The sequence below is a fragment of the Protopterus annectens genome, chromosome 7.part0, assembly GCF_019279795.1.
Source record: "Protopterus annectens isolate FY-2018-M chromosome 7.part0, PAN1.0, whole genome shotgun sequence".
Classification (NCBI taxonomy): domain Eukaryota; kingdom Metazoa; phylum Chordata; order Ceratodontiformes; family Protopteridae; genus Protopterus; species Protopterus annectens.
In genome coordinates this window covers 444551676-444563409 of record NC_056739.1, presented here as the reverse complement: position 1 = coordinate 444563409, position 11734 = coordinate 444551676, and the positions used below count along the sequence as shown (strand labels likewise).

Below are 11734 nucleotides of genomic sequence, written 5' to 3'. Positions count from 1 at the left end.
ATGTGGTAGAAAGCTCAGCTGGTACTACATAATGATACATAAGCAAATGCAGTTTAAGTTAACAGTGGTACTTCTGGTCCACCGCGTGTGGTCATAATGTTGGAAAAGCACTCTTATCCTTTACTATAAAAGTTACAACTTCTGTAACTTCTACCTGGACAACATCCAGTTCAACAACTTGCCATTTTTTACTAAAGACAATCCTGCAACACTGACTAATATATTTGCTTTCTGCATTTATGCTCAAATTGAGATTTCAAAGTAAAAGAGAAACATCTCTAATCTTTCTGAGTTCTAACCTCATTTAAGTGTTTAATTTTGCAAACAACTGTAGTATAATAAAGCCAGCAGCATTACGTTTGCCAGGACACATTTTCATTCTCTCCCTCTGTTACCGCTGCATTTCAATCCATAGTAAAATTGATTGCTAGGTGACTGTGGTGGTGGTGCTGTGGTAGCGCTGTTGCCTTACAGTTAGACGCTGCCCGTTTGATTCTCAGTTAGAGCGTCTTCTGTGTGATGACATGCGTGAATGGGCATTCCTTCATTGAAGGTTGTGTGCTAGGCCCGGCAAGCCAGCCCATAAAAATCTACTGCCAATCATTGGCGGACTGGAGTTCCGCTGTGGCGAACCCTAACCAGGAAAAGCCAAAAGACACAAACAAACTAAAACTGATTGCTAGGTAGGTGTGCATAATCATTTGTCAGGTAAAGACCAACTTGTCAAGTTACTCAAACCATTTACAGAAGTTAAAGAGAACCATAGTTGACACGTGTACCACAATGTAAAAAGAAAATGAAACAGCAGCACAGTACACAACCTGTTAGTATAACAATTCACTGATCAGTATAAAAATTATTTAACAGATTTTTAGTGCAGCAAGAGTCAAAAAGCAACCTAATTGCTGAATAACTATAGAGGGAAAACAGACAGGCAGACAGAAAGATAGACAAACACAGCATTACATATCTATGAGAGCTGAAAAGTTTTACTTGTCTACCTAATGTGCCCTTTTTGCACTGCCAGCTCCTTTCAGGTGGCTGACTCATTTCCTTGCCTTTTAGTCTTTAATATCAATCAAACAATCCACTGGTGCATCCTTTGCTTTTGGTTTGTTGACAAATGACTTTGTTCAGATAGTTTTATGGAAATATCAAGACTAAGAAAAAAAACACCAAACATGTTTCTTTGAAAATAAATTACATGGCATAAGTTGATAAAGACATCAAGAATATTTTGAAAGATACTTTTTAAATACTGCAGCTATTGTGTTACAAAGATAGACTGCAAAAATAATTAAATGCATTCTTTATTGCTTTTTATCCATAGAAATGGTAAGTCCACCAAAATCAATCCAATTAATAAATTTATCCTAAAGCAGAGATTCAAAATGTTATTGTTTAACAACATTTATGCTAGAAGTAATATATTACTGGTAAGTTCAGGCCATTAGTAGGAACAATGCCTTATTCACAATGAAGTCAGAAAATCTATTCTAATTTGCATGTGATTGCATATTTTCTATGACTTTTTAATCATCTTATCATACAGGTATGCATATTGCTTATTTACTATGCACAACTCTGACTTGCAAATAATGTAACGATACATTTGTCAATTAAGCATCTTATTCATTTCAATTATGTTTGTTATAACTTGCAGATTACTTGGCTGGAATGGGTGGATATAAGTTAGATGGTGGTGCTGTTGGGTAGGTTGTAAAACCTGAGGATGGTGGCACTGTTGCATCGAAAAAGGCAGGAGCTGGAGCCATGTGGACATTGGCATTTATAATGGTAATGGGCCTTTTTTGGTGTTTGATCTCACGTGCCACTTGACACCAGGAACAGGATGAGCAACAGGTCACTTTGCAACAGTCGTCACAGATGGAACCCTAAAACAAATAAGAAATAATGACTAAGTCCATCTTTGTAGCGTGAATACTTTGCAGATATTTCATTTTATCGTCTTGAAATTTCAGTCTATAAACTTGTTCTTAGATAATTAGAATTCTGCTATAAAACAAACCTGCTCTGGCATTGCTGTGACATGTTAAATATTTTTATGACAACTTTAAAATGTTATCTTCATGTCATTATATTATGAAATGATAACTTACTCATTGTGTTAACTCTGTAATTAAATGCATGAATTACCAAGCATATTACAAACAATATCTTTATTTTCAGATATTGCTTTATATCACTGTTTCTTTAATTTTATCAATTATTAACATGGGATATGGAAAAATGAACAGTCACTGAACCAGTGAATATATTGAATCATAAAGTCACCATCCAGATATCTGCAACCCTTCTACTGCTTTAAGTATGCATAATTTTTTTCAAAGTATTAAACTTTACTAATAAATGTAATTCTTTAAGCACCCTGACAATGCCTGCCCTATATCACTTTTTACAGTTTGAATGGTTTAGTTAACCGAACCAAAATGGGGTGTAAAACAAAGATATCACCTTGTAGTGTATAATTACCGTTATGTATTTTAAGTCTGCTGTATGTATATTCTCAATGTATTAGTAACTGTAACTACAGTTCACTTTTAATGTCACTCTTTGTCAGTCTCAAAGTACCAGCACAGCTGTTGTGTAGTTTTTGAAGATAATTCTGATTCTTGTTAGATAAGTTTAAGTCCCTTCTACAGCTTTGTTAAGCCATAATTACCATCACCAAGGATGACATCACAATACGAGCAAAAGCTGAATGATTTTTAACAATTCTCTGTCTTTCTGGTGTCATTCTAAGGGGATACAGTATTTGTCATCTTCGAAGAACATGGTTGACAGATCACGTTGCTTTGCCAAGGAAGTTCTGCACCTAAACCTCTTGACTTTTGAATACTGGCTAAAACCTTATCCATGCATATGGTACCTTTTTCAGGCTTTGCCAATTTAGCTAAGTTACCGATATAGCAAAATCAACTCAGCTGAACCTCAAGGTGTTACTGCTCAATGTCAGGAGTCTACATAAAAACAACTGCACACCCTCCAAACCCTCCTCACACTTCAGCATATAGACATTTGTACAATTACTGAGTCACGGTTTAAAGCAGCAGAGCATACCTTGGCAGTGCAAGGTTTCAGTGCCGTCCGCACTTTTAGACCAGTAGCTGCACAGACGAAGGCTAAAAGTGGAGGTGTCTCAATATACATCAGTAACAAGAATACATCTAGGTTGGTCAAACAGGATGATGTGTTCAAGTTCCTCCATGTACAGATCACATGAACAAAATCCTGTACCATATCGTAGCCAGCTATACGTCACCCAGCTTGTCCCAAGAAGCCCACAATACATTCTTGGACCTACTGGAGACACTTACCATCCATTCTAACACCCTAATCATGGGAGACTTTAATTACCCCTCTATAGGCTGTGAATGCTACATGGCCTCAAATCTAGAGGCATATAGATTATAGAGATTCCTGAACTTCATAAATACAAACAATCTTGGATCAAATAGTGAATATGCACACTAGAGACTCCAACATACTGGACATTGTACTCACAAATATGGGAGAACTCTGCACCCCCCATGTCTTGTCTTCCTTGGTAATGTCTAACCTTAAAGTTGTCAACTTCAAAATCAACTCTGTAACTCCACTAAAACCAGTAACAGTTAGGAATTATTCTAAGACAAACTGCTTTTTATTAAGTGATGATTTGTCCAAATTCAGTGCACCTCCAAATCCCCATGAACACAGCAATCTATGTTACATCACTTTCAGAAGTTCTGTACAACTATGTCAGTGGCTGCATACAGGCTGCTCTACATACCAGAAGTAAACCCAGAACAAAAAACATGCTCTGGTGGCATCCCAAATTAAACAGGATATTTATTTATTGATTGACATTTGATTACCAGAAAGTCCAATTAGGTAGGAGCCCATTTTCAGTGGAGGCCCAGGGAAAAAAAGCTCCAAAGTATTACAAAACATTTTAAGAACAATAATTTTACAGTTTTAAAAAATAATACAAAAAAAAAAAACGACAGCGTAAATAATTATACCAAATTAGACATAATATTAAGACACTGATTAAGAGCAGATACAAGTTACATGTCAATGAATAATATTTGGAGAGCCTTTAGTCAGTTTATACATAAATTAAAGGCAAGTTAGTATAATGCAAACAGAAATTACAATACAAAGTGAGAGAAAATCAGGCTTATGGTATATTTAGAGAGAAAGCCAGGGGAGAGAGAGAAATTAAGAGAAATAAAGAAGTAAGTGAAGAAGGGAGAGTAAGGAGATATCCAACAAAAGGAAAAAATATGACAAAAATCAGGAAGGGTAATTCCTATAAAGATAAAAACTTTTTCATTAAACTAAATAGGCAACAAAGAGGGCTAATTAGACCAAACAAAGCCAACATTGAGGTTAAGAAAGCCTCCCAGGTCTTTGGCTATGTCAGAAACCTCTAGGGCAGCAACAAAGCAACGTGCTGAACTGGTAGTTAATGGTGCCGCATTCACCAAGCTTGGTGATATAGTGAACCTGTTAATGGATAAATTCAGTTCAAAAATTACCCCTGTCTCCTCCAAGAAATACTCTCAAATGTAATCCCCCCAACTACAACCAGGGAGCATGTACCGACTGCAATTGCTAAAGCCAAGAACACAGCTTGCATGGGCCCTGATAACATCTTGGGATGCCTCCTGAACAGTCTAAAATATGACATATCAGGAGGCCTGGAGGCACAAGTAAGCATACTAGGGGTAGAGTTCAACAACAAAGGAGACATTCAGAACAGTGGCAGTACAGAGTTATCAAACTCCTGTCACATTGCATGAAAGTCCTTGACAGGGTGACTGATGAATATGCAGAGTAGTTAAAAGTAAGGTGGGAGATGAGCAGTTCGGATTCAGATCAGGAACCAATACAACTGACCCAATGTTTGCAGTGAGACAGATAGTTGAGAAGAAGGTAGAGATGAGGAAAGGGTCCAAGTGGGTATTCTTAGACTTGGAGAAGGCATATGAGAAGGTCCCAAGAAAATTGATATGGGCAGTCCTGTGGTGGTTCGAAGTCCCAGAAACACTGGTAAAATTATTGCAAGCTATGTACAAGGACTCAATGACTCAAGTACAAACAGTGTCTAGTCTCACAGAAGACTTTAGTGATCAGTTTCACAGAGGGGTTTCCAGTGGGAGTGGGTTTGCATCAAGGTTCAGTTCTCAGCCCACTGCTGTTCATTCTGGTGATGAACTACATTAGCAAACAGTTTGGAGGGGACAGATCAACAAAGTTGTTGTATGCAGATGATGTGGAATTAGAGGAAGAATCTGAGTAAGAACTTCAACAAAGGATAGGGGAATAGATTACAAAACTGTAGGCACGTGATGAAACTGAGTACAGATAAGATAGTTGTAATAGCAGACAGAGAATTGAGATAGAAGGGAAACAGTGGAACAGGTTAACAGCTTCAAGTATCTGGGAGGGGTGGTTGAGGAAATAGAAGTCTGAATGAAGAGGTCAAAACTGGGATCAGAGGAGCTGTAGCCAATTGGTACAGAGTGTCAGGTACAGTATATGACAGAAGTATAAACAATATTATAAAATAAGAAATTAAATAGATATTAAAATTAAGGGATGAAAATAAATACAATTGTGTTGTTAAAAAAAATGAAGCTTTTTTAAATATAAAAAAAAAAAATAGCAAAAAATATATGAAGGTGTTATTGATAAAATTGATAAAAAATGTATGCCTATTTGATGTAGAAACCCAAAAAATCCCTATTATAATTTTTCCTTCACTACAATAGTGCACATCCAGCACACTGTAAAGGAATATAGTGAAGGGGGCAATAGTTAGAGAGTAGCAGATGACACAAGTGGATAGTGACTTATTAAAAAGAATGTATTTTTTGAAAAATATATATATATATAGATAGAGGTATTCTAGGGAATTATTAGATTTAGAATGAAGGAAGAAAGGTAAAAAAAAAAAAAAATTTAAACCTATTAAAGGGTTGTTAATTAATAATCCTGATTTAATACATAATTATAATGAGAGAGAAGAGAGAGATGGAAAATAGAAATTTCAACAAGCTTAAATTTTAAATAACAACAATAACAACAACACAAGAGGATTTTTTCAAAAAAAAGGAAAAAATGTATTCCCTCTCCCTCTTTGAATGAATTGTAAATATATAAATAATTAGTTTATAAAAATTAAAGAAGTATAAGGAATATATTAGAAAAAAAGAAGAATATATGAACACATTTATGATATATCTAAAGGTAAAGAAAACAATGCATTATTTAAACATTCTAAAGTATATGTAGGTTATATAAATTCTTTTTTTTTGGTTTTGAGACAGATAAGAATATTAGGGGGGGTGGCCATGGGAAGAAAAGAATAGAGAAAAAAAAAATGGTGGCAGTAACCCTAAAGCAGGAAAATTTCAAGGGTTAAATGAACTATCTTATCTTTCTATTTGCTGCCACTAAAGATAAGAGCTAAAAAAGAAAAAAAAAGAAAAAATACTAGTGCAATATATTTTTATATTTTAGATGGTGCTGTTTCACATTTTTACATTTTAAGAAAGGAATTAAAACAATTATTTTAATGTTGCATTTGTAATTAAAAAATTATTTAATATATTTTATATTTAATTTATATTTTAATTTAGGATTTTTAAGTTTTTTTTTTAATAAATTATGAATGATTTATGAATAAAAAAATTTTTTTAATTTAGTATTTATTAGCTTTATATATATGACAGAAGTATGCCAGACAAGCTGAAACACAAGATGTTGAAAGAGTGATATGATTAATATCACTGTATGGTAGAGAAACTTAGGCAGTAAAGGCAGAGTAGCTGAGGAAGATAGAGATGATGGAGATGAAGTGCTTGAGATGGGTGGTATGATGTACACTGTGGGACAGATGAAGAGGACATAAGAGCAGAAGTCAAAGTAGCCCTAACTGCAGAAAAGGTCAAAGAAAACAGATCATGGTGGTTCAGGCACATGTGCAGAAAAGCAGAAGACAATCTGGTGAAGACAACTTGGAAAAGACAGGAAAAAGGCAAGAGAAAACGAGGGCATCCAGCAAAGAGGTGGATGGATTGTGTGAGAGAAGACATGTGACATTCAGGCATGAGTGTCAAAAAAGTAGGAGAGTGTCATTGAACAGAGAGAGAGAGGAGAGAGAAAGAGATGGCAACAGTAGACACAATACCCCAACCCCATGTAGAAAATGGGAAAAGGGGTTGATGATGTTGGCGGAGTCACTATTTAACTGTGGTCTTAAAACAGGCTTTGTGCCACAAGAAATAAAGACTGTGATGGCCATCCCCATACATACAGGTGTACCTTCAACAGATCCTGGAAACTACAGATCCATTACTCTGACTAGTTTAATTTGCAAAGCTATGGAAAAAAATTATCATGGGACTTATCAACAAGGACACAGGAGACCTCCAGACACTGGATCCATCCCAGTTTGGCTTTGTCAAAGGAAGGTCATGCTTACTGATGCTTACTGAACCTGGTGGATTTCTTTGAAAAGGTCACTAAGGCAATGGATGAGGGAGAAGTGATGCATACTGCCTACCTAGATTTAGATTAAATTACATTTAAATTTAGATTAAAGTATTTGATACAATGCCCTACTTTGGCATTGTCAACAAACTTATGTAACTTGGCATAAATCCCTGTATAACATGCTTGATAGCTAGCTGGCTCACATATATGACCCAAGAGGTTAGGGTCTGAGATGCCACCTCTACATAGAGGTCAGTCACTAGTGGAGTGCTTCAGGACTCTGTGCTGGGCCAACTCCTCTCTGGCATCTACTTCTCAGAGGTCAAAGCCAATTTCAAAGGCCTTGACTGACCAAGTTTACAGATGACTGTAAACTGGGAACAGTCATTCAATCTGCCCAAGAACAGAATGCCCTTCAAGTAGGTGTAACACAGATAAATGCTTGACACCAAAGCCAGGATTAAAACTCAATATCAAATAATGCATTATAGTACCTTCTGGGAAGTTAGTCACCCTGGGTAATAATGTCATCAATGAAACACCCCTAAAATTTCATTCACTAGTCAGGGATATGGGAACTCTTGTAGATAGTAAACTTGCATTTGACCAATGGGTGTTGAGGGTAGTAAGAAAATCCTTCTGTGTTGCTCAATTTATAAGGGAGAGCACGGCATCAAGGTCCAGAGAAGTCATTGTGGCAGTGTCCTCAGCTCGCATCAAACCTATCATAGAGTATAAGTGCCCCCTTCAGTATGTACCTGACCAGACACATGCAGCAGCTGGAATGTTCACAAAGATTCCTTACAAAAAGAATTCAGGGAGAAAACATAATCCCCTATGCTGATCACCTCTTAGCCCTGTAGAGGTAATCTTTGACTGGGGTACAAAGCATTTCTGGACCCTGTTTTGCTAAACATTTTGCACATCCACAAAACAGACAGCATCAGAATTCTTGATTAAAGCATCTAAATTTTGCTTGCGACATAAATAGGACAGTTGGTGAGACAGATATGTTTCTCAGAGAATTCCCATTCTCTGGAACAGGACCCCCATCCAGGTGAAGCAGAGTTCCTCCTTAAGTCTATTTAATCTCAACGTGGACCAATGGATAGGTAATCAGAAATTTACCCATGGTCTAGCGTCTGTGTCTCTAATGGACAAAGACAGTCAGTAAATCACTTTCTATATAAATCAAATTTGTGGGTCACATTTGAGTTGCATGGCTACGCTTATAAGGGCCCTAATGGTTGTTAGCCTTATATACACCAATGGACATATGAAACCTATAATAACTGAGCAGAAGCAGTTCTATAAGTAGAAATGCATTTTGTAGAAGTGACAAAAAACTTTTAGAACTGTGCCGAAAACCATTTAGAATTATAAAAAAAAGGTATCACACAGTCAGTCAGATAATTTTCAAAAGGCTGTTCATTTTAACCAACAAGTTAAAAAAGTTTTTAATTTCTTTTAAAAATCACTTTACAGGGAATTTAGTGGATTCACCAGTACCTGAAGATGCAGGGATCTTGAACATACGCATATATATATATATATATATATATATATATATATATATATATATATATATATATATATATATATATATATATACAGCTAGATGGATATAGATATATACATATATATATATATATATATATACAGGTAGATAGATATAGATATATACATATATATATAAACATATCTATCTACACACACATATATATATATATATATATATATATATATATATATATATAGAGAGAGAGAGAGAGACAGAGAGTGTGTGGTGACACAAAGGGTAAAGGCCTTTTACAAAAAATACCTCTAAGTCACAATATTTTTCTCTAGTAATGCTTCATAACTTTCCTAAAAAAAGAGAAGCATAGGAAAGTGGTGGGATAATGACACTACAGATCATATTAAGGTTACTGTGATACCACTGTATGGTTACAATAAAGGTTCTCATTTTGTTATGGAACTGATACCTGCTAACTATATAACAAAATCTCCTAATTAAACGTGCTATCAATATATCACATTCGATATTGTTTTATTCAATCAGTATATTCTCTGTAAAAAAACAATTCTCACCTTCTTTCACATTCCATTGTTATTTCTGATCATATCCCCCTGTTTTGTTTTCTTTTTCACTTGCACAGAGTTATCTGGGTCTGTCTTAATTTTTGTGATAGATGCACTTGAAAATTTTGTTGTATCACTTATCTTTGTATAAAACTTCTATGTATAATGATGTGGATCCCAAGATTTTATTTTGTGCTTTTAATGCATGAGTCTTATGACAGCGGTCTCGCATTTCTCATCTATTATCAACAGACTTTGGACACTTCTAACCCTCTGACCTCCAGCTCTAACAGAACACTAGATACAGGCTTAGTACTAGCTGGTAGAGTGATCACAGATTCTCCTATTAGTGGGTTTTCTACTTCGCCCCAACACCAAGCTGTGTAAACATAATGTCACAAAGACCTTTTTGTCTTCTGTGAAAGGGGTCAGTTTCCTTATTTCAATGCATGTTTTGCTGATAACTCAAACTCTCTACATATTTTTGTCAGAATGTTCATGACAATGATGAATGCAGTAAAACTGCATGTTTAGTCCAAGGCGCATTTTGGCAGTTTTCCCATGCCTGCACGGAGTTCTGTGTTCTGATTACAAACCTGAATTTTATATATTTTTTCATGCAGAGTACTACAGTGAGATGCAAATCTACATGTATGAAGTATAGTCTCTATAAATTTTTAAGGTGAGAAACATTTGACCTTAATAAGATAGTTATTGCAGGGCAAGTAGTCTTTCAGTTCATGTGCTTGTTTCCGGTATTCAGTGATTTCCTGTCTAACCTTACTTATCCTGGACACTTATTTTTCTTTTCTGCAATATTCCTCTGCCAACTCCTTTTTAGCTTGGAGCTCTGTTGCCCAAATATCCTTTGTCACTCTTCTAGTTACCCCTTATATTGTGTAGTCTCCACATCCACACCCATCCCTTCCAAAACCTGAAAACACACCTTTATTAATGAACCTTTACTTGCTCAAAGTTGTCTATTTATTAAAAGCATAATCCACTCAATTTATATCAACTCACAGCTTCTTACTCCTTTCCCCTGTCCAATTACTAGTGCAATACCTGCATTACTTTATTTAAAAAATAACTGCAATTCATTCTTGTTGTTATGGAGGCTGCTAAAATTTGAATATAAAATATATATTTTTCCATTTTTACTTCCTAACATTTTTTTTACAATTTACTTCTGGCAAAATATTAAGTGTTACAGGTACTTAAAAGCTTTCTGTATGCTTCCTTATCTGTATACCATCTCTCTCATACCAGCATAATATACCTCCCAACAGATTTTCTCCAGATCTATGACTTGAAGTTCTAATCTATAACTCAAGTGTTTTTGGTCTACTTAGAATTGCTAAGAAGAAAATTATGATTTTTCCTAAGCAACAGCAATGATAACTTTATATTAAACCCCTCCTGTTTCAGTTTCTATGCTAATCCAGTACAATGGCCTGCCAGAGAAGTAGAATGTTTTGTATCCATATTATTATCTTACAGCTAGGATATCTGTAGGATTCAGTAAATCCTTAAAACTTGCACTAATTGCATGGCATGGATTGGTCGATTGACATGCCAGCGAAAAAATCTGAGACAGGTATGGTTGCAATATGAAAGATTACAGGCTCATTGGCATGTTTCGGAAGGGAACACTTGCACTGTGAGACCTGACAACACCAGTGTTCTAGCTAGTGCAAACAACTATGTTAACAAAAGCATCTACACACAAACACACACACACACACACACACACACACACACACATACACACTCTCTCTCTCACACGCACACGTGCACACACACACACTGCCAGACTTTCCATTCCGACCTAGTCCCCCCTAGTGTGACCACCCAGGCAGACAAAGACAGACACATACACTGTCATAGACACATTCATGCAATGTAATTCATACTTCTATAAAAACTAACACATGCCCACATGCATACACATACTAACCCCCCCCCAACTCCTTTGTCTTCTCTAAACTTACCACGTCACAAGTACACCAATAGAAGTAAACAGGTGACCAATTTGTTTGACAGTGGTTTCTTTTTTCTCTTACAGCTGTAGATATTTCTGAGAAGAGCCCACGGCTTATTATCATTAGCCACTCCCCAAGACTGCTGCATTAGTATGCGACTTCAC

General features: G+C 35.9%; 1 protein-coding gene across 1 annotated transcript in view; it reads right to left on the bottom strand.

The window, feature by feature from the left end:
• Window positions 1-1319: 1319 nt before the first annotated feature.
• LOC122805821 (cornifelin homolog) overlaps window positions 1320-11734 on the bottom strand; it is a 30173-nt gene continuing 19758 nt past the window's right edge. The window contains exon 3 of the mRNA XM_044076082.1: window positions 1320-1895. Coding sequence (XP_043932017.1) covers window positions 1665-1895 — 231 coding nt within the window. The 3' untranslated portion in view covers window positions 1320-1664. The remainder of the gene's footprint in view (window positions 1896-11734) is intronic.